Genomic DNA, 25,600 nt, shown 5'->3' with positions numbered 1-25,600 from the left:
TTAGTAAGTAGGCTCCACACCCAGCATGGAGCCCAACTCAGGACCCTGAGATCTAGACCCGAGATGAGATCAAAAGTCAGATACCTAATGAACTGAGCCACCCACGTGCCCCTTAATGGTTTTTTAAATCCTTGGTTTCTATTAAGAGCCCACAGTAAAGAAAATTAAAAGAAGAAGTCAAAGAAATTACAAAATTTTCTAAAGTATTGATCTATGAAAGAATTATTTGTTCAACATAAAATCTATACAATGCTTTCATGAACACTTTCTCAATCCTCAAAGCCCAATGAGGCTAATATTATCTATATTTTAAAGATAAGAAAACTGAAGCTTAGGGAAGGTAAGCAAGAGATTTTCCCCAAATCTTAAATCCAATAAGTTGTAGAAGCATGAGGACTGGAGTTAAATCTGGCGATGGACCTCAGCTGTCACAAATATAGAAACACCTTTCCATTTTTCTTTAGAGTGTAGCGGGTACATGTATTCCATACAGGAAGAAGGCTCTTACAGCCCAATTTCCGGAAATACTCCAGGGAACCATTCTGAAAATACTTAAGGTATTTCTAACAATTTTTAAAGCTACTTTTCTTTCTACATGACAGAAGACTATCCCAGTTTTAAAACCGGGATGCAAATACGTATTTTTCACACTGACTTGCAAACATTCTACCTACAAGTCTATTATAAATCAATTAATGGCCATGCTAAATCTATTCTAGATTTATTACTGTGTCAGGTGAGTAATTAAGAACAACAATTAAACTGCTTGTATCATTTTCCCCAAGATTTAAAATTATATATTGGGGGGAAACATATTCTCTCCCCACCTGAAAATAGGACTTAGCTAACCAAAGCTAAGAATTTTCCTAAAACCAGTCTAATAAATAGCATAGAAGGAACACTTAGCTACAAGCACTGAGTCGCCAGCGCCAAGGGCAATATTCCATAGGAAGTAATTCTGATTAGAACTCCAGTGTCTACACTGGGGTCCATTTTCCTCCAGGAACTGAAGTCCTGTCAGGTGAGGGGAGACACCAGGAATGTTCTGAAGGACATAAAGCGCCCCAGATACATGCTGAACCACAGAGAAATCATCTGCTGCTCGTTCTCTAGCTTTGGGCACTGAGGAACTAAGGAGCAGTAAAATGACTGCCTTTTTTTTTTTTTTTTTTTTTGAGAAGCACCATTCCCATTACACAGTACATTTATTTTAGATGGTCCTTGAAATGTGGCCAAGTCTACCGCAGGGAACAATGAGTCACTGGGGGCAGGGGCTCTTCCAACCTACTCCCTGTACCAGCTTCTGAAGCCTGTCACTGGTGTCTCCCACGGCTCGTCCCTCTGGTTAAGGAACCCTGGCCACAGTGTGCCAGGTCACCCACAGAAGACACGACTCCCTCAGGCCCAGTGGGCCTGAGGAAAGGTGGAGAGGCAGAAGTAGCACAGGCTATCTGCCCAGTGGTCCTGGTTCCCACTCAGAGATCTGGGGACAGTGGCTCCAGGTGACAGGCCACAGTTAGAGGCAGCAGCAGCAGGGGCCACAGTCTTACGCTCGTGATCCTTTGTGCCCACAGCCAGGAGCCCAGGCTTTTATTATTCACTGGAATCACTCAAAGAAGGGCAGAAAATTTCTCTCTTCACAGAGGTTAAGCCACCCCATATTAACTGGGGGGCGGGTGACAGGACAGTGACACGGTGAGGACGCTGGATGCTTAAACACTAGACCCGCAATGGCCATGACGAGAGACTGCTAAGTAGTACTGTGGGGGAGAGGGGTCTTAGCAACGTCCTAAGGGCTCTCTCTGCTAGGTCCATGCTGACCCTGCCCCTCCATTACCTAGTGCGGCCCAGAGAGCTCACAGGTGGGGTTATGGCAGTGGGAGGTTGGTTAGGGAATCTTCTCCTGCTGCTCACATCCTCCCTCACCAGCTGCCTGTGTGACACAAATGAACTCAAGTCAACAATGCTCTGAACACTCCTTTCTGTGTCACGGGCAAAGTCCCGCAGCACACCCACGGCCACCCTCTCAGAGCTGGTGCTGGTGTGGTTTCCCATCATGGTGACCTCTATGTGCCTGCCTGCCGTGGCTTCAGAAGGCCAAGACAATGCAAGCTCTTCTTGCCGGTCCTGAGCTCCTGTGTAAGCTGAGGAGTCTGTGAATGCGCAGGGAGCTGGTGCAAACTTTCTCAGCACCGTCTGGAGAAATACTAATGCTAAGACTGAGGTCCAGAAGCGCCGAATCACTACACTGTGTGCCTCGAGCCAACGCGACACTGTGTGTTAACTGGAATTTCAATACAAATTAAAAACAAAATACAAAGACTGAGGAAGGGATTGATCACGTGCCCCAGAGTCACTCGGAGGAGGGATTTTACGAACTCTCCAAAGAACCCAATGAGTCCTAGGTTCAGTCTGAGCTTGAGCAACAACTCGCCTTGAGGGTGGAGGCTTGGAGTGGAGCTACTATCTGACTAATCTCATGCCTCTGTCTGCTCAGAACAGGAAGCAAATAATTTAAGCCCTAGAAGGGCAGGGGCCATGTAAATCTGTCTCTGTATCCTTCCCAGCTTGGAAGACACAAAGGTTCACCACATTAACTGGCTTTAAATTTTTAGGTTTACATAGCTGGTTTATGGTGTAGCTCTCAGAACAGAAGAACAAAATGAATTCTACACACGAACTATCATCTCAAATGCCTGATAAACACCAACGATTATGACGATCAGACTTGAACGGCCGGGACTTGGAGCTGGTGTTGACAAAGGAAACACGGTCAGCCTGTCTGCCTGAAATCGAGGCAGCAGACTGAGGGATAAACCTTGAGTAGAAATATTCTTCCACAGTCCTCTCACCTGATTCCCATGCAAGAAGGTTGGATTATTCTTAAAATCAAGATTATTGATAATCTTGAAAGGGAGATGCTTTTTTTCTCCCTACAGAAAGGGTTTTGAGAGATTTTTAAAGCACACTGCTTAAAACAAACAAACAAAACTCCAGTTCCTCTTGTATTTTCTTCATAAAGTCATATTCGAATGCCACCTGCCCTCACTTATCAGCCAGCACACACTCACTTTGATCCTTTAACCTGGTTACCACTGTGACTTAGCTACCTTTCAGCTGAACAGTTACAGGGCTTACTTTCCAGGCACGCTACCACATTTGGGGGGCAGGAAAGGGGCAACTACTTTCTAAATACTTGTCAAGTTATTTTTTTAAATAGTCTTGTCTTCACTTTTGCCATATGAAGTCCCCCGGTTTCTCTCAAAGGAAATGAACTTACATTTCTTTCCTGAATTCTTCCATTTTTTGGTTCTCTACTGTCAGAAGTTCTTTTGACTTGTTCAGCTCTTCCACATTTTTCAAGTTGTTTTCTTTAAGTGTATCCAACTTAAAGACCAAGAAAAAAAAAACTTGATGAAATTATTTCATTTCCCAGTGACATGACTGGATAGACAAATTATTCATGCAAATGTGTACTAAAAAGACAGGTGACATTAGTCATTTGCCAAAAAAAAAAAAAAAAAAGAAGAAGAAAAGAAAAGCCACTGGGTAAGGAGATGACAAATGACCATGACATTATAAACTGCAAGCCTCCCCCTTACATTTAGTCAGACATTCCCCATCCACCCGGCCAAAATGTCAAACTAAATTGCTACATGAATTACAACCAAAGTTTACTTTCTCTTTGTGGACAATCTCAATATTTACCACTGAACTTGCTATTCAAGTATGACCCCTCTTTAAAAAAAAAAACAAAACCGAAGCCAAGAAATAAATTGCAAAGGCATTACATCAGCAAGGGTTATTCTTTGTAATAAAAACAAAAACTCCTTTCCTTCCCCACAGATTAGTGATTTCAGATGTATCTGTCAACCTTAGTACCAAATGTACAGAGTGCTGACTACAACAATCTTCCAAATGAAATTATCTGTAGGTGGGACAATATTTGATTATCCATCTTAACTTTGATCTGACAAGGGAAAAGAGCCAGGCAAGTGAGGCTGAAAAGCCTCATATTCATTCGTTCAACTCCATCAGCGGCACACAGGGGAGGCGGCCAGCTTAGAGCGTGGCCCTGGTGGGAACACCAGACACACGATTGGAATGAGTGGGGGCGTGACCAGCTATAGGCTCTGACAGGTGACCAGAGTTCTAGGTGCAGAGCCTCAACCAAGGAAAGGGAGCTCGCTCGGGGCCGTCCACTGCCCCAGGGTGCGCTCCTGGCACCATGGCGACTTCCTGGGACTTGGGTAATCATCTCTTATGGTCACAGACATCTTTGCCACGTCACATGCTACCAGTCAGGAGTCCCAGACAGTGCCTCGATGGTTTTACCACCACAATATTCCTTTTCATGCCCTCTACAATTAATAGAGGAATCTGGAATTCCAGATTCATAGAATAAGAAAAACCAAGGATCACAATGGGTCCAAAAAATGATTCATCTGGTCTTGTATTCTGGCTATACAACAAGGACACCAAGAGCTACGTCATGAAGGCACACAATGCTCCCTGATTCTACCCTTAAAAATTAGATCCATTCCTTAAAATCTTCTCATTTGTTTTAGCTTCTGTGACTATCATCTGATTTTTTTAATGCTTTCTCTTCTTGTCTTAGGACTATCAGTTCTGAAAATGTACCCCCTTCTTCATCCGGTTGTATTCCCGCTATAATCATCTCAAAATGTGTGTGTCTTTACAGATTTCCATCTTTGACCTTCCATAATGAGAAGGCCTAGCCTCAACACGGCAGCTCTACAATGTGGCTAGCCCTTTCCTTGCTTTAATAGTCTCACCTGACTATCCCTTTTAAAAGCCTTAACGATTTGGGCAAATCCATCTACTTAGGATTCAGAGGTAACTGCTTCCCGAAGGAAGGAAGGGTTGGTATGAGCTGGGCATAGGGAGGAGGAGGACCAAAAATGGGTCCAGGAAGAATGAGAAATATGCTACTTGGGACAGAATCGAAGTGATCTCCATGCCACAATCTGTCTGAGACCCAGAAGTGGCTGTTTGGAGAGGACACAAAAGGGAACCAGGACTGAGTGATGCCAAGAAAAGGCTTACGTCAGACTCAGGGCTGAGAAGTGGAATTTAGTGGCTTCAGTTGGGAGAGCGCGGAGGAAAAAAAATGTGTGTGATTTCAGATCAAAGATACAGTCCCATCTCTGAAGTTACCATAGAAAGCCACGCTATCAGGGTTTTCCCCTCATTATTTTTTTAAAGGTTGACCCTACTAAGTGAGTAATGAAGTCATATACTTTATTTAATATTATCGTGGTTCTGATGTACAAGCGACTCCGCTAACATGGATCAAACCTGTATGAGGCCACACTTCAAAAAATAAACAATTCCGAGTTAGTGATCAAACATTCCATGAAGTCGGTAAGCTGTCCTTTGTACAAAAAGCCATTTAAATCTGATTACTTCATTCTGTAGTTTTTCATTTGTTTGCTTGGTATCCTCCAAGGAGGCCAGAGTCTCGCTCTTCTCTTTGGTCATCTGTTCCATTATCTGCATGGCGTCTTCTGCCGTTTGAGCAGCCTGAACACAAGAAAGCACCGTGAGAAAAGAGGACAGCCCTGGGCAAGCCCGTTGGGGACACTCGGGCTGTGCGGCTCAGGCAGCCCTCACTGTCTGTGTGGTGAAGGTTAAGGACCAGTCACCAATCCAATGCTGAGGCAAACAGACCGAGCCACGAAAGGGGAACCAAGCTACAGACCCTTTTCATGCCGTTCTTCAAACAAGCCAACTGCAATATGATATTTGCATATTTTCAGACCCTTCCAACCCTACATCTTTCCAAGCTCCAAAGTTACACTAACAGTCACGCTCATCGCTAACCTGTGTTTGAGAGAAACATTCCCTTCCCTGATAACAAACAGTAATGTCCTTTACATAGCTGAATTTTCCCTTTGTCGTATTTACTGCTGTATGTTGGCAACACTATTCTCGCTATTTCAGATGTGAGGCTTCTGAAATAACTTGTAATTTAGGTTGGGGATTTCTCAAGTAAAGATAAAAATTATTTGGGCAATTATTAACATAAGGCTCAAGTGTTTAATGAGAAGCATTAAATGGAAAAGTCTGTGAGAGAAGCTGTGGGTAATGAATATAAACATGGCTGTGAATAAAAAAGATCGCATGGATATGGACACAAATCCTTAGCTGATAAGATAAAAATAATTATAAAAATTAAAATTTTGGGGGGGGCGCCTGGGTGGCTCAGTGGGTTAAGCCGCTGCCTTCGGCTCAGGTCATGATCTCAGGGTCCTGGAATCGAGTCCCGCATCGGGCTCTCTGCTCGGTCGGGGGCCTGCTTCCTCCTCTCTCTCTCTCTGCCTACTTGTGATTTCTGTCTGTCAAATAAATCTTAAAAAAAAAAAAAAGAAAAAGAACCACAGGTAACTTTTTCAAGAAAATTTCTCCTTAAATTAAAAAATGTATCCTTTTTATTCACAGTTTATGATTCTTTCCAAAGGAGAAAGACAGCTGCAATTAGAGATTTAGTACAGAACTGCCCCTTCGGGTGGTCAGACAAACAGCTTGAGACACACGCACAGCTACTTGGGTGGGGTACATTTCCCTGCTGGCCTCGGAAGACAAGCGCCCAGGGCGCTAAGAAGTTAGTGCACAGGGGTTAGTAGTCCAGGCCTGGTCCCTGACCCTCCCATTTTACCGTAAATGACTGAAGAGTCTCGAGCTCTCTAATTTTAAGAGTGAGCTTGCTCTTGTCTTTCCTCAAAGTACGGTTTTCATTTTGCGATTCTAGGAGGTTGGCTGAGATGTGGCTGTTGGTTTTGGCCAACTGGCTAATCTCTTTCTGAAGGATGAAGTAGCTTTCTGCCAGCTTCTCCTTCTCCTTCAGGAGCTCCTCCTTGGCCAGCATCATGTCTCTCTTCTCGGCCAGCAGGTTCTTGTTGTCCTGCACCACCTTGGCGCGGTCGGCCAGCGTCATCTCGTGCTTGAGCCGGAGGTCGTCCAGGATCTTGGTGAGGTAGCTGTGCAGCTCCTGCAGCTCTAACTTGGACTTGGACAAGGTGCTGAAATCGCTCTTCAGAGTCTCTATGTTGGCAGCAAGCCGAGCTGTTTCTGCACTCAAGAGCTCCTTCTCCTTAACGATCTCTGCCACCTTCTGCTCTGACTTGCTCTTCTCCTGGACAAGCAGAAACTTTTCAGACTGCAGCTGCTTAGTACACACTCTTAACTCTTCTAGCTCCTGCTCTAGGAGCGCCATCCGCCCGTGAAGCTTATTGTTTTCATACAGGGACGACTCATTTTCCTGCGCTCTGGCTTCCTGCTCCCGGACGAAGGACTGCTGCACAGCGCGGATCTCCTCGTTCAGCCTCTGGCACTCTTCTTGTAGGCTCAGTCCGTCCCTCAGCAGGATGTTCTTTTCAGAACAGCACGTCTGAAGCTCGGCATTCAGGCTCTCTTTGGCTTGCAGGGTGCTCGTGTGCTCTTTTTCTAGACTCTTCCTGGCACTCTGGGCCTCTTTCAGCATCAGAGAGAGCTCGTGCTTGGTGGCAGCCAGCTCTTGGTTTTCCCTTTTCCTCTCCTGAAGTTCCTTCTCCAGAGTGTCGAGATTCCCAAGGAGCTTCATCTTCTCGTGCACCATGATTCTTCTGCTGGCGGACTCTTGATCGTACTTCCTTCGGAGATCTCCCATGGTTTTCACGGAATTCTCCCTTTCTGCAAGCAAATCTCCATTCTGCATTTCCAGGACAGACTTTTCCTTCAAGAGACTGTCATGCTGCTTTTTGAGCTTGGTAATCTTCTGACAGACCACCTCCTTCTCAGAAGTGAGGAACGCGATCTTCTCGTTCAGGCTCATCTCAACCCGGGCAGCCTCCTCCGAGCACTTCTTCAGTTTTTCAGCAAGGAGCCTGTTTTCACTTAGGAGTTCTTCTTTTTCAGCCGAGAGTCTTCTCTCAGAGGAAGCCAAGGTTTCTTTCTCATGCAGAAGCTGGATGCACTCGGAGTCTGTGATCTCCCGACTGGTCTTGATTTCTTCCAGGAGCTTGGTGAGGCTGCTGTTCGAGGCCTGAAGCTGCCGCATCTCCAGCTCCGCCTTCCTCAGAGCCCGCTGGGCCTCGTCCAGCTGCGTGCGGAGCCCGCTGGCCTCCGTGCTGAGCAGCTGCTTGATCTGGAGGGCGGCCTCCAGGCTGGCACTCAGCTTTTCCTGGTCCTGAAGGAGCACGTCCTTCTCAAACTGCAGATCTTTGCTGCTTTGGAGAAGATTTTCTCTTTCTACTTTTAAGGCGAGGCACATGTTATCAAGACCTGACTGCTTCTCCAAAGCTGACTTTTTCTCAGTGGTGAGATCTTCTATCTCCTGCACCAAGGTTTTCTGATCTTTGACCAGCTCCTCGTAGGAGCTCTGGAGCTTCTGAATAATTTCATCTTTATCTTTGGCCAAGGCAAGGTTTTCAGTAACGAGCTTCTTGATGTGATCCTCCAGGTGACTTTTTTCTTCCTGATCCTTCTTAGATTCTGCGATCAAAGTATCTTTGCTGAGCTGGAGCTGTTCCATGAGCTCCTGCACGCTTGCTCTGGAAGCCCGCAAAGAATCGTTTTCCATACTGATCCTCAGGAGTTCTTCCTGTGCCGTGTTAATTTCTCCCAGTAACTGCTCTCTCTCAACCGCCAAGGATTCCTTATGGACCTGCTCCTGCCGATAAAGCTTTTCGGCATCTTGCTTTTCTTCTAAGACTTTCTCCTTTTCTAAATGAAGTGTTTCATTGACCGACCACAGTTTCTGTTGATCTTTCTGAAGCAAAGTTATTTTGGCCTCCACCTCTACCAGCTTTGATAAAAGTGAACCTTTTTCTAACTTTAAAGCATTTCCCTCCTGTGCAAGAAGCTGCTTCTCTGATTTCAGACCCCTCAGCTCTTCTGACATTAGTTCAATTTCTTTTTTGGCTGATGTTAACAAATAAGTTAGCGACTACAGAGACAAAGGGTGGAAAGAATGGAAACAAAATGAAATCAAGCAGACAAATGTGAGCCCAAATAACTTAACGCAACCTAAATTGTAAAAGTTTGAAAAAAAAAATTTTTTTTACAGTAAATGTCATAGAAACTACCTGGATAACAAGGGGGGGGGGGATCTAGATGAAAAGAGCCCATAAAAGTATAATTAATACAAAGAAAATTGTAATTGGCAAATTGTAATTGCAAAGTGCTGGTCTACCTACTGGTTTATTTTCTCTTTGCAACACTTCTGAAATCATCCCTGAGTGGTCCCTAACAAGGCAAAAAGTGTAGTTTGACTTCGACATTGGGGCGCCAGAGTCTTTCCTGCCCTCCCAACTTCCCAGTTATTTCTACTGTAGGAAAAACTCAGGGAAGAATTTTTTAAAAATCCAAACCAGAGAACTACAAAAAGTGAGTGTATTTTAACCAAAAAAAGGGGGGGGGAGGGGGAGGGAAAATAAACTGTTGCTTTTCAAACTAACCACAAGACCTTGACCTTCTAAAGGACAGTCACTGGCCTGACTGACTGAATCGCAATATTAAGTCTAACTTATTAAAAGTACAGACCAATTTGCTAGGCCTTGGTGAATAAAATAAATAGTTTTTTAAAAAAATATACTGATTTGTAAAATGACCTGACCACATTATCTGTCCTAGCGCTGTCCACAACCTTCTGCAGTGATCTCTGTGTCCTTTGTCTGCACGAATACGGTAGCCGCTAGTGAGCACGTCAAGTGCAGTGAGTGAGACTTAAGGGCTCAGTCTGTGATTTATTGAAACTTAACAAATTCAAACTCAAATTAATGTGTCCAGCGGCTAGTGCCTTGGACAGCACAGCTACAGATCACTGGCTCTTCAACTAGGAAACACAGCAACTCTGTGGGCTTCCTGAACCTCCTGACATCTTATATAAAAACCTGTTGAGCATATAAATTATCCCCGGGGGAGGGGGGAGAGTACATCTTAAGGTATCATCAAATTCATAAAATAGTCTGTGAGCCACTATTGTTGACAAACACTGACATTCGCAGGAATCGGATATCGAGACAACTTTGGAAGGGAAACAATCCTAACCAAATGACCCTTGTAAAAAATTAAAAATTAAAAAAAATTTTACAACACCAGGAAGCAGAACTGAGTCTTCATAACAAACTACTGGAATGCTGTGGTTTGGTCAGACTGCCACATTTTAACGGAAACACTAAAAAAGCAGAGTCTGTCCAGAGAAAGGGAAGCACAAAGACAAAAGATCTGGAAATTATATCCAGTGTTAAACTGCTCATAAAACTGGAGATTTCTACAGGGAGAGGACGAAGCCTTGATGGCGGCACAGAGAAGAGAGAAAGTGCATGTGTACATACATAGCACGTGTGGTATCATGTCCAGTTTAATCAACGAGTTTTAGGTGGGGTTTTTTTCAAGTCTCACATAAGCTCTTTTACATTTCCTTTTCCCTAAACTCCTACACAAACATTAAAAGTAATTAAAGACAAGTATTTACTTTTCTTTGAGCAAGTGCAATGGTGGCAGGAAAAAGTTAAGCACTGACAGGACGGTTGAACTTCATTAAGTGACCAGAGTCAAAAAATATACTGGGTTGCAGAGATGACCCTGACACCATAAAATGAAACACAATGTATTAAATTCTACTCTATTTAGTAACAGGAGTGTGCCTTCCGGGGACATATAAAAGTCCTCTCGAGAGCCCTCACTCTAATGTGCTCTATAGGAACCCCGCTTCCCCAGGGCACACTTGCTTGGCTTGGCCTCAGCCTGTTGCTTTGCTGCAAGATGTCTCTCTTAACCCCAGTGCAAGGTGGCAGTAAGATGGCCAAGATGAGAGGCCACAACAGGGTCTCCTGCAAGCAGGCAGAGAGAGCTCAGACAACACAAGATTCTCTGGGACAGCTGGGAAGCCCACAGCACAGGGGTGGGGGGCGATGGCTACACAGGACACTCAGAGGCAAGACCTGGACGTAGCCACCGCCACCCTTGAGAAGGAGCAGCAGCTGGCAGAAAGCACTGGAAGCCAAGAAAATGTAATTTGCCATCCTGCCATGCGCTCAGAGGTTAGCATCTGTAAAGGTCGGTGCGACCCACCCCATCTGCTGCTGCTTTGTACGCCCCGCTGCAGCCGTGATGCCACGCAGCAACGTGCTCCTCTCCCAGTACATACTTTGGCTTTGTCGGCTTGTTTTTTCAGTTCTGCCATCTCCTGCATCAAGTCGCTGTTCTCCTTCTGCGCGGCCTTCAGCCTCTCCTCCGTGTCCGACAGCGTCTTCTGCAGGCTCTGCAGGTCGGCTTCATGCCTCGCCTTTGTCTCACAACTGGCCTCCTCAAACCTGGCCTTCAGATCCTGGCACTGGTTGTGGCTCATTTCCATCTTCTTTTCCTGCAGAAACCCCGAGGGAAGCAGTAAGTCACCAGTTGTATCTGCACTGCCCTCGCCTCCCTCGCCAGCACTTAGTCTCATGTACTCTCTCCTCACCAGGTCCACCAGTTTCCTCAGTAGCTCTTTCTTTTCCTCCTCGTGCTTTTTGGCTGCTTCCTGCTGGCTCTGTTCTGCTTGGAGAGTTACCTCCCCAATACTCTTCTGCAGAAAGCTTGCGTTTTCAGTAGCCTTGGTAAGTTTGAGCTGCAATTCTTCTACATTTCTAGAACAAGGTTCAACACAAGGTGTCAGAGTTTTCAAAAGAATGCTTTAAATTCCAGTCATACTTAGAAAGACACTATTCATAATGTACTGATGATTATAGTTTGTAAGTAATTAATAACATCTGAAATAAACAAACAAACAAAAAGGCCTGACTTGCCCTGAAGACTAATTTTAACAATTGAGGCAGTTATAGATACATTACTTAGAGTGACAATTATTGTAATTATGAAGGTTTTGTATTTTACGTCAATAGATCTGTATGGAAAAAGGAATGAAAAGTAAACATAAATGAGTAAATATTTAGTAAGTTTCAAAAAATCTTAGCAGACGAGATTATCAAAAACTCATTCTACTGCCCCTTGAAAACACAAGATACAAAATGACAAGTGGTAACTTGAAGATCTAGCCTCCAGATACCAACATGGGTCAGTAAGATGTACAGAAAATGTGTGACACAAACCTAGAAAACGGGCTATCAGAGGACTCTGAAAACAGAGGTGGGAAAATTGGAGGGTCCCTCTGGGCCATCCGACACCTGCAGAGCTAGAGCTCCCTGGGGCACCAGGCCACCACTACCTGTACAGCCCACTCCCCCCGCCCCCCCCCCCGCAAGTCTGACCAAGGGGGCCAATCAAAGCCCAGGTGCCAACCTCCCCCCCCCACCCCCGTCACCATCCCGCTAAACTGTGGGGGTACATGGCCAGAGATAAACCTAACTGCCAACCAGTCACACTTTCAGAATCATGGGTCTCATGGCCCTAAAATGTCCTCTCAAAGTTTTTGCCTTACAAAATAAAACATTTGATTTTTACCCAGCAGCTATGAAAAGAAAAGAAAGCTCAAAGCAACAATAGTCTCAGAATAAAGACGGGGGTGGGGTGGAGACAGAAGCTGTAGCTCGTGGCTGTAGCAGATACTGCTGATGACCAGCGGGGGTCCCGAGGCCGGGCCGCACAAGCCTGAAATCTCAGGCAAGTCACATCACCTCACGAAGCCTCAATTCCTTTCTCCTCAAGATGGGAACAAGAACACACTCACCTCACAGGATTACTAGGAGAATCGGAAAACCCACTCCACTAAAGCTGTCCACAAGGTGCAGGGCACATACCCAGTTCGCCTGTAATATGGGTTACCCTTCGTTACACTGAAACAGCCTAAAAATATCGTTAGCTGCTTGTGAAACATGTTTCCACCCCAGGTAAACTCCTGCCTTTTCTTTACAAGCCATCAAAAAGCCTCTAATACTGTATTGCTTAGAAGGTTCCATAGTTGATTTAAGCAGACAACTCATGTAGTAAGAAAAAAGGAAGAGCGGCAGGAAACCTTAAAACAGAACAATCCTGGGGCGCCTGGGTGGCTCAGTGAGTGGGTTAAAGACTCAGCCTTAGGCTCGGCTCATGATCCCAGGGTCCTGGGATAGAGCCATGTCCGGCTCTCTGCTCCACAGACAGCCTGCCTCCTCCTCTCTCTCTCTGCCTGCCTCTCTGCCTACTTGTGATCTCTGTCAAATAAATAAATAAAATCTTTAAAACAAAACAAAACAGAACAATCCAGAACAATCCTGAATTTTGGCTCCCCTCCCTCCTAGACCGCGCTTCAGAGGCGAACCTAAATCAGGTGCCCTTACAACCATTCATACATACCTTTCTTTCAGACATAACTCGTCATTCATTTTTGTCAGCTGAGAAGAATTATCTCCGGACATCTTCATTATTTCTGCAATGTCATTCTCCAACTTTTCCTTCGCCTTTATCAACTGCTCTTCTCTTTCATCCCTCTCTCTAAATTTTGCCTCCATATCTGAATACATATAGAAAAAAAATCACTGTAGTGTTACAATCAACAAAAGTTTATTGACCACATCCTATATTCCAAGGTTTGCTCTGGGAATATTTGTATATAGCAATCCCTGCCCTCATGAAAATCATATTCTAGCCAAGATGATGGACAAGAAACAAGATCAAACAAACAAACACAAATAGTATAAAAATAGTGTTAATTGCTAAGAGGGGAAAAAAATACAAGCAGAGAAAGGAATCAAGAAAGAGTTGGAGGGCTAAAATCTTGGGCGGGACCTCTCTGGATGGTGACATTTAAGCAAAGACTGGAAGGAACTTAGGGAAATCACGTGTAAAGGCCCTGAGGCACAAAAATGCTTGACTTGCAAGTATTGCCAACAAGGCCAGCATGGCTGGAGTAGAACGAACAAAGGGAAGGATAGTATGAGAGGTCATCAGAGAGATAACAGGACGTGACATTGGTAAGGACTCCAGATTCTACTCTGAGTGAGATGGGAGTCACTGGATGATCTTGAGTAGAAAACTGACATGACCCGACTTAGCGGAAGGATGGCTCTAGCTGCTGTGCTGGAAATGGACTGAAGGAGATGAGGGCAGAAGCAGGCAGAGCAGGCGGCCAGCTGTTACAGCAGCTCAAGTGAAAGACAATGGTGAATCAAGGACAGTGGGAGGAGTAGAGGTGTGTGGTGGATTCCGACTCGTTTGAAAACAGGGCAGAGAGGGTTTGCAGAGGTTACAGATCTCAAGCAAATATTTTATCACATTATACTACACTAAAGAGAGAAGTGGCTCCTGAATAATGTTATTGTAACGTACTACAGTTATCTCAAATCCTAGGAAACCTACTGTGTTCAGTGCTTAGTAAACACAGACCGCTTACCTGTTAAATTTTCTCTCAACTTCTCCAATTCAGTAGAAAGTGCGTTAAACTGTTCCTCCTTTTGGTGTAATTTATTTACAGTTTCTATTGAGGATAGAGTCAAAAGTTTAATATATTTCATACTTAATAAGCCATCTAGAGGTTGATGGTCTTACAACCAAATCAAATCACATACTAGGGATTTGAGAGGACAGAAATACTAAAGAGTCTCATTACAACAGCAAACCACTGTGTAATGACTAGAGAAGAAAGGATGCATCTCTTTTCGCCCCCCGTATCTGTGGGTTAGGCAGGCACAGAGCACACCTTTCCAGGCCTCTTTCTCTTATTTCCAGCTAAAATTCAATAAAGCTATCAATGACTAAAGATCAAGTAAGATAAGATTTTTCCCAAGTATACTTAATTTTACGTGGAACAAGCCTTTAGTCACAAGAAGAACGAAGTAAGTGGGAGTCTGAGACTTCAGGAAGCCAGTGCAATCTGGCATTTCCGTGTGCTGCGGAAGCTTCTGGAAGCACGACGTCAGACTGCACGAGCCATCTATTCCCTGTACTCCAGAGGCCAGCTCCAGCTTGGGAACCTGACATTCTCTGAAGCCATACTTAGTAAGACATACCTTGCATGCTTCTCTGAACAGAGACTGCCTCCTCCGAAGCTTCAGCAAACTTTTCTTTCTAAAATTAAGAATGGAATCGTCAGAACAGAAGGATTTCAAATTGCAGAAATAAAACGTTTCAACCAGTTATAACTAAAACACTATCTACTTTTTGTGACCGATTTTGTTTCATTAAAATTTATACTTAAAAACGTGTAAACGCCAAATACCACCATATATATATACCGTGTGTGTATGTGACACAGGGGAACAGGGCTTACATCCATGTCCTGGCCCGAGCATGCATGTACATCTGTACGCATGTGTGAACGTGCATACGTGTGTGCTTGGGCATACGTGTGGCACATGCGTATGCTTTTTTCCATGCTGCCACCCTCAAGCAGCAGGACTTCTCTTCAGGAATCTGCCTGAGACAGTGGTCAGAATTCTGCAGTGTCTTTCTGTCTGAGAGTAATCAGAGCCAGTATCTTGAAACTACTATCAACTACTTCTTAAACCAAAAAGGCCCACTGCTCACCTACTCTCTTCTGAACATGACAATAGATTTAAAAACAAAAAACAAACAAAATGAAAAAAACGCAACGTTCTCCTGGTTTTCCTGAGATGAATTTTGAGCTGGATGCACCAAGAAAAATTTTCAGTGAGTATTTCTAACTGTTTAGGATTATGAATAAAATGGGCACACAAGCCACACAAGTCCACCAAAGCCCAAAGATTGTCCCCTGTGTTTTCTCCAAAGCCAGACTTAGGTGGCAAATTTTCTCTTGACTACACAGACAGATAGTAGTAGATGTACACTAATTTAAAAGAAAAGTAAATAGCTTCAAAGTTTGGGGGAGGGAGGCAACGCCACAGAAATAGTGTGGGACTCAAAACACATTTTTTAAAGGCCATAATATTAGAAAATCATGATTCCCAAGCCAACTTGCTCTCAAAATATAGCTAAAATACTGTATATCAAAACTGCCCAACAGAACCATCCACCATGATGGAAATAGTCTATCCTGTGCTGTTCAATATGGTAGCCACTAGCCAAATGAGGCTATTAAACACTTACAATGTGGCTAGCACAACTGAAGAACTGAGTTTTAAATTTTATTTAATTTTAATTCATTTAAATTTATATAGTCACATGTGGACAATGGCTACAATAGTGAACAGTGCAGCTACACACTTGACATTTGAAAAAGTAGAACTTTGTAATATTGGCATTTTTAAAAAAAAGCAAACACTTATTCACCTCTGGTACTAGCACAGAAGTGTAATAATCCAGGAAGAAATGGCATATAGAGGAACTAAGACAAGTGTCCCTTCCTAACTCACGATTCTCTTTCCGGCTTCTCCATACACCTACGACTTTCCTTTCCCGTGCTGTGTGCTTACGGTTGTCAGCCTTGACTAAGTTCAGTTTTTGATGCAGGAAGAAGGGAAAACAGTTGAGAAAAGGCAAGAAAAACAAAATATCTTACAACCTGTGATTAAGGCGAGAGGATAGATGCAAAATGTAATTTGCTGAGGTGGGTTATAGTGAGTTGGAAGAAAGGACTCCCGGACTCCGCTGACGGGGTGCGAGCGGTCCAGCACCACGCTCTCCGGTGCGCGGTCAGAAGGAGGGAGAAGGCAGAGCCTAAACCTCATTATAAATGAAACCCTCAGTGCTGGGCGGATAAGCTTGGGAGAGCCCTGTGTTTAGCAAAACCAGGTGATCACACGCCAAAGCGGCTCATTTACCAGAGGCAAAGGACAGATTTAAATAAAGAAAAAGTAATACCTACCTTTATTGCTAGGTCGGGTTTGATCCAATTCCCTTCAAGGTACTTACCAGCCCAGGACTAATACACTCAATTTAAATGAATACTTTGAAAGAGAAAGGCAAAGAGATCCAATACTTCTTTCTTTATGGAGATTTTTGTTTTTAAATCAGGAACGTTATTCAAATGGCCAGAAACCCCGAGAGTTCGATTCCCAAGAGGTACTTACCAAAATCTGAAGTTCTTTTTCCAAAGCCTCTTTCACTTGACTGACTTCACGCAAGTTTTCCTGAAGGTTATTAAGTGTTAGCTCTCGTCCCTGCAGCTCTCTGGTAACGCTACTAGCCTACCGTACAGAGTTACATGGTGCAGAAGCAAACCAACACGAGGAAACAAAAAAGAATGAATGAGGAACAAAAAGTAAAACAAATATAAAAAACATATGAGAAACAAACACAACCAAATAAAACTGAAAGGAATAAAGGCATGGGTTAAAGAAAACAAGAAAAAACTATTTTGTTGTTGTTGTTTTTAGTTTTTGGTTAATTTTAAGAAGGGAATGACTTCGCACAATCAGTTCTAGATAGTACGATCTAATGACTATTTAAAATAGTCAAAAGGAGTATTTTTCTATACCAAAATTTGGAATATCCACATGATTTAAAGCAGAAAGTGCAGACGCTTATTTTCTAAATAGCTAAATCAAGCATCTTCATTTTCTGGACTTTAAAGGCCGTCAAGTAGGAAGAATGCAGACATGCGGCCTGTGTTATTTCCTCTATGTTTGCATGTGCTTAAAGTAGTTCAGCATTAAAAAAAATAATAAAAATTTTAAAATGCACTGGCAACGGTAATCAGAAATTGGTTTTCATCAAATCTTGAGGTAAAAAAATTTGACCAACCCTTAGCTATGGATTCTCTATTAATTAATTTTTGTGATTTGATTGGTATTTTGGATCCAAGTGAGGAGATTTGAGAAAATCTTTCTGTAATTAGCTTGTCATCTTCAAAGAAGGTTACTTGGCGATTTTTCAGTCTGTCCTCCCACCCCCCCACCCCCGTCTAACCTTACAACCCTTCGTCCAAGAAGTATTTTCTCCCACAAAAAGCTCAGAACACTGGGCATCAGCCCCAGCACTCCCACTGGTGGGAGGAGGACTGGGACCATTCATTCCTCAAACAGTCCTTACAGATGAAGACGACATTTGGCAAGGCTGATTAGACAGGGATGTAGCTGGCCAATGTTTCAGGCAATTTCCTATGCCTCGACCAAAAGCATACTTGTCTGTCTGTCCTCAAAAAGGCAAGAAATAGGAGGCATCCTCACCGCGGCATAGGAAAAGCTCTCCAACAGGCCAGGAGCAGCGATGCGAAGGGCTCCGGGCTCTGCACCTTATTCTGCTACTTATCCCTGCGCGCTAACTGACCAGTCCCGTGGCACTCAGTGTCCACAGCTGTGTTTGCCCAAGGGCTGATGGACAGGACAATGATGTAAATGCAGAGGAGGAGGAGATAATCATATAAGCTTCTTTCTTGTCTATTCCTTCATTTACCTTAATACCATCCTCTTAGGGAGCTCTCTATTTTAAAAGAGATTACAGGGGCACGTGCGTAGCTCAGTCTGTGGAGCATCTGACTCTTGACTTTGGCTCAGGTCATGATCTTGGGGTCAGGGGATTAAGCCCCGCGTCAGGCTCCGAGCTCAGCAGGGAGGCTACTCGAGATTCTCTCTCTCCCTCCCTCTGCCCCTCTTCCTGCACATGTGCTCTCTCTCTCTCTCTTAATGAAATAAATCTTTAAAAAGGAATTAGAGACTAGAACCAAGCTTAAGCAGAGCATAGAGCATGTCCCAGGGACAAAGTCGTTAAGTACACAGATGCTAAGAAACCAAAATAAATTAACCTAGTTGAGCCCTTATTTTCTCTAAATCTCCTCAGATGAAACCACACTCAAGATACTCAGAGGACACTGCACGCCAACTGGGAAATCCACTAGCACCGGGCAGGCTGCTGTAAGCAAATCAGGAATCTGGAAGATGAATGAGCTCCATTCCAAAGTGACATACAACGCAAAGTGAGACAGACAAGCAGAAAATAAAAGGACGGAGGATGTCAATACAAACCTTGCCACTTTCAGTATTCTTTTCAATCTCTAGATTTTTTATCTGTTTCTCAGCTGCCTCAAGCTGCTGTCTAAGTTTCTCGATTTCCGATTTACCTTCGGAACTGGCTTTCCGAAGTGCATCAAGATCCAAGAGCTTTTCTTCAGTAGCCTTGAGCTGTGATGCAAAATTATCAATAACCTTGGTTTGTTCACTGCATTTGGCTTGGAGTACCTCTAGCTCCTTTACCTTTATTTCAGCTTCCTGCAATTTGTTTAAGGTGTCCTCCATTTCTACCAGATGCTGGTCTTCCGCTCTGTCCAGCTTCGCCTTGAGGGCTTCCAGGCTGCTCTCCTTCTCTGCAATGACCGCCATCAGCTGACCTCTGAGGGCTTCTAGCTCTTTCGCATGAGCAGACCTTTCAGAGTCTTGTTTGTTCTGCAGATTTTCTACTTCGTGCTGGTAATCTAGTCTCATCTTCTCTATCTGTGTTTTTAACTCGGCAAACTCTGCTGTCTCCGTCCCGACCCCTTTGCTGAAGGACACCTTCAGCTCCTCCATTGCCTGCTGGTGGGACGCGATGGCCGTCTCCAGCTTGGACTTCCACAGGGCTATCACATCAGAGTTCTCCTTGTTGGCGTGATCAAGCTTGCTTTTCAAGGACTCGTTCTCCTTGGAAAGCTTCTCTGTGGCAGCCTGAAGAGCCTTTATCTCCTTCTGATGTGTTTCTTCGCGGGCTCCAAACTGCTCCTTCAGAGAAGTGATTTCTCTCTGGTGGTCAGCACGGGCGGCTTCTAACTTTTCTTGCAAAGAGCTTATCTCTTGCAAAAAGGAGAGTGACATGTCAACATCCCCAGCAGGCTTATGGGACTCTAGCCTCCTCCGCAGTTCAGCTACCTCCTGTGCTCTCAATGCTAGGTCTTTTTCTAGTTCCATTATACGGGACTTTTCCGACACCGTAGCCACCTAGTAACCGCAGTCCAAAGAAAAACAAATCACGTAAATAACCAGTCACTGAAGATCTTCTTTAACCTTGAAGATTTTTAATAACTCCCCCACCTCAGGCAGTCGTGGAGCTCGTGTGAACCCCGGAAGGCTGCCCCACCTCTAACTGCCGTCAGGGAGGAAGCCCAACTCTGAGAACCCCAAAGTTGTCATCTTTGGCCAACTTCCACCAGCTGGAGATGCTCAATCGAAAATTGATGTGCAATTTAACTTACTCTGGAATTACTTCTTTTCCCTCTAAAGAAACTTAGAGAAGTGCCCATCAACTGATGGTAAGTTACTGGAAAGAATGTTTTTCAAAGTTCTTATGTATGTCCAGCTGAGGGAAGACAGAAGCCTCCTCATTTTACCTGGCTTTTCCCTCCTCTGCTTCACCCAGCATGTGTAAATGCTCACTTATCTAATGTGGGTGATTTTAAAGACCTGTGCTGTCTGGTGTAATAGCACACATGGCCCCTGAGCACCAGAAATGTGACCGATGCTGTAAGGCTAACAGAGACAGATTTTGAAGACTTGGGGAGTGGGGAGGCCATAAAATATCTTGTTGATAATTTTATACTGATTTTTATATTGATAAATTTTATACTGATAAAATGATGTCATTTTGGATAAACTGGCTTATATCAAATATATCACTAATTTTACCTGTTTCTCTTTATCTACCAAAAATTATATTAACGTGGGTGGCAGAGTTTTCGATTACATACACGTGGTTGGTATTCTATTTCTGTGGCCTATGACTGGTATAAAAGATGTGATATTACCTATCAAACGTTACAGTGAATCAGCGGTAGAGATCAGAGCTTTAGCTGGATAATGAAGAAATACTTCACTAACTTTTTTTTTTAGAAAGACAAAATAGGAACAATTACTTACCTTCAATTATATACATGAATCTTTAGAGAGTCCCCCCTTTTAGATAATTCAATTGGCATTTTAACGTACATCTCTTGCTTACCTAACCCAGTGGTTCTCAGAATTTAGTATGCACGTCTCCTGGGATGCCGTCTGAAATGCAGGTTCCCGTGCGCTCCTACATGTTTTGATTCTACTTGAGCTCTGGGACCACACCCAGGAATCTGCTTTTTTTAAACACCCCAGGACTAGGAAAAACACTTTTCTAACCTGTGTCCTTCTCTCTTAAGAAATGACTTCCCTCTGATACCTGTACGCCAGTCAGTGTAGGGCACAAAATATGCGGGAATTGGTCGCTTCAGGCATAAAAATGAATTATTGGACTAACCTGGGAAAGAGAAGGGAACATGAATGATTTAAAAACAAATTTCAAGGATCAAAACTCCTCTGGGTTGAAGGCTCTTCTCCCTCACTGCCTTTACTGGGACAGAAAGTGATGGACGTGTTTCCTTTGTTTCCTCTGTCCACCTACGGGCTGTGATACGGACGCACATTAACACGTCCACAAAGGGCTGGGAAAAGAAAGCAACCGAGTCCAAAAGGGCATGAGGAGTCGCTGACTACTTCAGAGCCAGCTACGGTGTGTGCTGCAGGGCTACAGATGCTCTGGGTTAAAGACGTTTATTTATGGACTTTTATCTGGGGCAGGGGATGGGGTGTCCAAGAGTTTGTTGCCACAGAATAAGGACCAAAACATTAATAAACCCCAATGCTACAAGGTCTGAGATCTGAATAAATCCAAAGAGACAAAAGTTCTCTATCAGTCAGTATCAAATAAAAAATAAGTGAAAAAAAGAATAGTGTGATTATACTGTAGCATTTCCACAGCTCTTCCGTTTTTGTTTTGTTTTACTTCCCAAAGTTTGCCCTTGAGCAAAGCTATGTGTCTGCCTCTCCCACCAGGATAAAAGTCAGGTATCATTTCTCATTCTGGTGACTTTCCCCGTGGCAGCAAACACCCGGCGCATAAACTGGGTTTACAGCTGAGAGGACATCTAAAGTGCTTCCTAAGAGTAAAGGAGGTGACAGGGAACTCGGGCGGCTCACTGGCTGGTTTCTCTCTTGGCCAAGCACAAGTGAGGATCCGATGAAAGGCATGACTTCTTATTAGAAAGACAACAGTCTGAATCTGGAATAGTTGGATACGCTAGGTTGCAAACGATGCCTTCTTATCCACGGGGGAAAAGAAAAGGCATCCATCTGAGTTGCTTGCTGACAAAGGTACGTAGGAGGAGTTCACAGGTTAAAAAAAAATGGATATATATGTATGTATTTCCTTGCTTCAACAGCCATTCCCACAAAAGGAGCCCAATCTTATCATCAGTCCCTTATATTTCCCAGATCAAGTCTTTGGCTCTCAGGTGAGAAAGAAACATCGACAAACTACCGGGACTTTTTCCTTACCAAATACACAGGAGATACCTTTACTTTTGAGGCCAACTGAGAAAATTTTCTCTTTTTAAAAAAGAAAAGCTTATGATTTAGAGAAGAAAAATTGCTCAGTTAGCTTGATTTTTAGATCAGTCAATGATTTCTCAACAAAAGAAATTTCTACAAATACTAGTGATTCAAAAGAAAAAAAATCAGGGATACCAAGTTTGATCAGAGACAGAGTAATTTTTAAAAATTTTATACTTGAGGATCTGGGTAATTTAGCCACTGACAGTCAAATGTGTGATTTAAAAAGTATATATACATACATGTCCTCTTATGTGTAAATGCTCGGATTATTTATTAAATTCTCCAGCACAAAACTAGCTCCAAAACAGACTCCATCCTGTGGCCGTCAAGAGCACAGACTCTGGGCCAAGTGTTCCAGATACAATTTCTGGCTCCACTATTCCTATCTGCTGTGTAACCTTGGGCAAATTATTTAACCTTTCCTTCCCTTAACATCCTCATCTGCAAAATGGGGGTGATGCCACCGTCCCTCGGGGTTGAGGTGAGACGGGGTATGTTAATGCCGGGGCCGTGCTCCGAACAGTGCCAGGCACCGGTCAGCACTCTGCAGGTGCTGAGATACACCAACAAGTGAAAACCTGACTCACGCACTGGCTCCAGGGGCCAAAGACAGTGAGCCGGGGTTGTAGGAAGTGGTTCTGTTCTCAGCACACTTCTCCCTCCTGACAGCTGAGATTTTTACCTACTGGTGACAAAAAGGAGGGACGTGCAAAGACAGATCAGGTATCAAGAAAAAAAAGGTCACTGGGATGAAAGTCCTTAACTCTCATTCAAAAGAGCCAGTGTTTCAATTCCCCTACAGGTCAGGGAAGAAGGCAGGAAAAGAGAGGTAAAGTAAAACAGCAATAACAAAAAAATTCTTCAGAAAACCCTGTCACTGGGAATGTGAGAGCAAGAGGACAGTTGACTGCTCGTGGCAAACTGGAGAGATGTATTTCAAGGTACGGATACAAAGAGCCTCGAATGTGGCTGTGCACGTCCACGCAGTCTACACACAGTTGGGGAGCTCCTGACCTTGGTTTTGGTTGAGTCAACCAAAGGAATGAGTCTTTACCTTGGACAAAAGACTGGATATGCCACAGCCGTGCCTACCCATCAGTCTACGCTCCTGAGCCCCTGAACGGCACCAGGACCAAACTCGGGTGGAACCACTGGGCCAAGGCACGTCCCCCGAGGCGTCACCATTCACATACACGGGTCTGCTTCATTAAACAGTGAAAACCATTACCCTAGTGTCTTCTAACTCCCTCTGGAGTTTGTCAGCTTTGGTCTTTTCAAAGAGCAGGCTCTGTTCAAGCTCCTTAATGCGGGCATGCTCCAGTTTGGTCTGCGTCTGTTAGTAAAAAGGAAGAGGAAGAGAACACAACAGTGCCACCGTGACATGCCAGCACGAGAGGAGAGGCAGCGGCATGCAGGCTGAGCCACCAGTACCTTCCGCCAAAGGATGAACGAAAAGGGAAATGGAGACGGGCAGAGGATGGGCTGAGATGGGGAGGCCGGGGGGCGGAGGATCGCTCCCGGATGAAAGGATGAGGTGGGCCGGGACGCGAGCTAGTCTACGGAGAACGGCGAGAGTGGGAACACGGGAGGCAGGATGAGCGGTGTCAGAGGCGTGCAGCCAAATATAAGTTACATTGATAAGTGAGGTTGATCAGCACAAATTAGAATCGTTAATATTCCTCTAAACTATCAATTTCCCCCACCCCGCAACAGCTGTTTGACATTACTGTGTATGTAACTGACGCGGTGACTTTCAACAAATAAACTGACCCTCAGAATGACCACTGCCATCCCCCTGAATATGGCCAACACAAGCTCATAAATCCTCCAGGTGTCCAGTAAGTCCCGGGGGCAGATCCCAGTGCTATGATGTGGACAAGCGTGAAGCGTTAAGCCTAATGGAGGGAATCCAGAAACCAGAGCTGAGAAAATCACACCAGTGGCCTTTGCTGAGATGAGCCAAAAGGGTCTGGCATTCTTAGCAGTATTTCCCAGTTCCCTAGTTTCCTTCTAAAAGTGGGGTCTCCAAAAACGGTTTGTCACCAAGGAGAAAAAGGAGGGGGTCCTATTTACAAGGAGAAAATTCAGTAATAATTACGTCTGACGGCCTCCATCTCGGAGACTCAGACCAGGAGAGAAGTTGGGAGCTGGTGAAGGGCTCGTCTTCTCCATCCTAGGATGGAGCCGTTATCAGCTCGGGAGTAAGAAATGGGTGACTCGGCACAGAGGCATGAGTTTGAACTCCATGCAGAAAGAGCTGGTAAGATCCTTAGCTGTGTTTCAAAAACCTCAGAGACTCCCCATCATCACTTAACATAGCTGTGAACTGACAGGAGAACCCAGAGGGCAATCTCTTTGTAACAGCGGAGTCTCACTCAATGGGAAATAATCTCTATGTCAGTTTGAACAGGCCTCTTCCCCAACCAGTTCCCCACCTGAGGGGCTATCAGCAGACCAAGGGACAAAACCTAGGGACAGAGCTGCTCCGAGCCTCTGGTATTAATTTAAATATTTTGTGATTTTTAGCTGGCCAGATCTCTGTCTGGACGATTACAGGCAAAAATGACATGGAACTCTAAAGGACGGGGTGGACCATGCTAACATTATCTTTCACTGACTCCAGTGGTCCTCTAGGGATTTCAACACAAAAGAGGTTCGTGTGCTTGAGAACCAAGTATAAACCATCATGGAACATTTAAAAAATGAACCCCCCCAATTTTTTTTAAATTTCTTCATCTGCTTCAGCTCTAGATACTCAACAGAAATAATGAAATAAAATTCAAAACCTGGGGCATCTGCCTTTGGCTCAAGTCATGGTCTCAGGGTCCTGAGATCGAGCCCCACACTGGGCTCTCTGCTCAGCAGGGAGCCTGCTTCTTCCTCCTCTCTCTGCCTACTTGTGATCTCTCTCTCTCTCTGTGCCAAATAAATAAATAAAATCTTTTTTAAAAAATTCAAAATCTAACTGTCTGGACAGTCCCCTTGGTCCATATGTGCCTCAGACAGAAGCTGTTCAATTTACCTGCTTTTACGAGAAAAGGATCGAATCCAGATCTACGTAATCAGGGTCACAGCCTCAAGAACTGAAACCCAAAACTAACGGTAAAAAGTAAAAGGCAACAGAACCTTTCTTCACCTCTGACACTGAGTTCAGTGTCCTCTGGGTGGAAGCTCACTACTTCCAGGTAAAGAGCAAATATCCACTGAATGTGATCTTCTTCCCATCACGAGGTCTTCCAGATGCCTGCGACACTGCCTTGCCGGCGGGTGTGCACACAAACCATCTGGGACTCGACAGCTGTCTGGGCCATCAGCAGCGAGGGAACTAGCGATCCCCATCCATGCCTCGGTGTGTGGTCAAAACATTACACTGGACAGGACACCCCTCCTTTCAAAAGTATTCCTTTCTCACATTAAGACAGAGCATCCCAAGAGGGAAG

At 44.3% G+C, this 25,600-nt stretch overlaps 1 protein-coding gene across 3 annotated transcripts in view; it reads right to left on the bottom strand.

Annotated features, from left to right (window-relative positions):
* Positions 1-25,600, bottom strand: part of CLIP1 (CAP-Gly domain containing linker protein 1) — a 126,472-nt gene that overhangs the window by 29,587 nt on the left and 71,285 nt on the right. Inside the window, exons 9-18 of one of the 3 annotated variants that reach the window (XM_059408332.1) lie at positions 23,389-23,493; positions 18,801-19,745; positions 16,908-17,024; positions 14,928-14,985; positions 14,312-14,395; positions 13,276-13,432; positions 11,465-11,630; positions 11,153-11,368; positions 5,428-5,544; positions 3,281-3,387 (exon numbers count right to left, since the gene is read on the bottom strand). In XM_059408332.1, coding sequence (XP_059264315.1) covers positions 3,281-3,387; positions 5,428-5,544; positions 11,153-11,368; positions 11,465-11,630; positions 13,276-13,432; positions 14,312-14,395; positions 14,928-14,985; positions 16,908-17,024; positions 18,801-19,745; positions 23,389-23,493 — 2,072 coding nt within the window. Of the gene's footprint in view, positions 1-3,280; positions 3,388-5,427; positions 5,545-6,679; positions 8,948-11,152; positions 11,369-11,464; positions 11,631-13,275; positions 13,433-14,311; positions 14,396-14,927; positions 14,986-16,907; positions 17,025-18,800; positions 19,746-23,388; positions 23,494-25,600 lie in introns of all 3 variants that reach the window. The other 2 variants (XM_059408335.1, XM_059408333.1) reach the window with 2 other exon arrangements.

The sequence above is a fragment of the Mustela nigripes genome, chromosome 8, assembly GCF_022355385.1.
Source record: "Mustela nigripes isolate SB6536 chromosome 8, MUSNIG.SB6536, whole genome shotgun sequence".
Taxonomy (NCBI): domain Eukaryota; kingdom Metazoa; phylum Chordata; class Mammalia; order Carnivora; family Mustelidae; genus Mustela; species Mustela nigripes.
The sequence above is the reverse complement of the archived record's forward strand: the minus strand, read 5'-3'. Positions and strand labels throughout refer to the sequence as shown.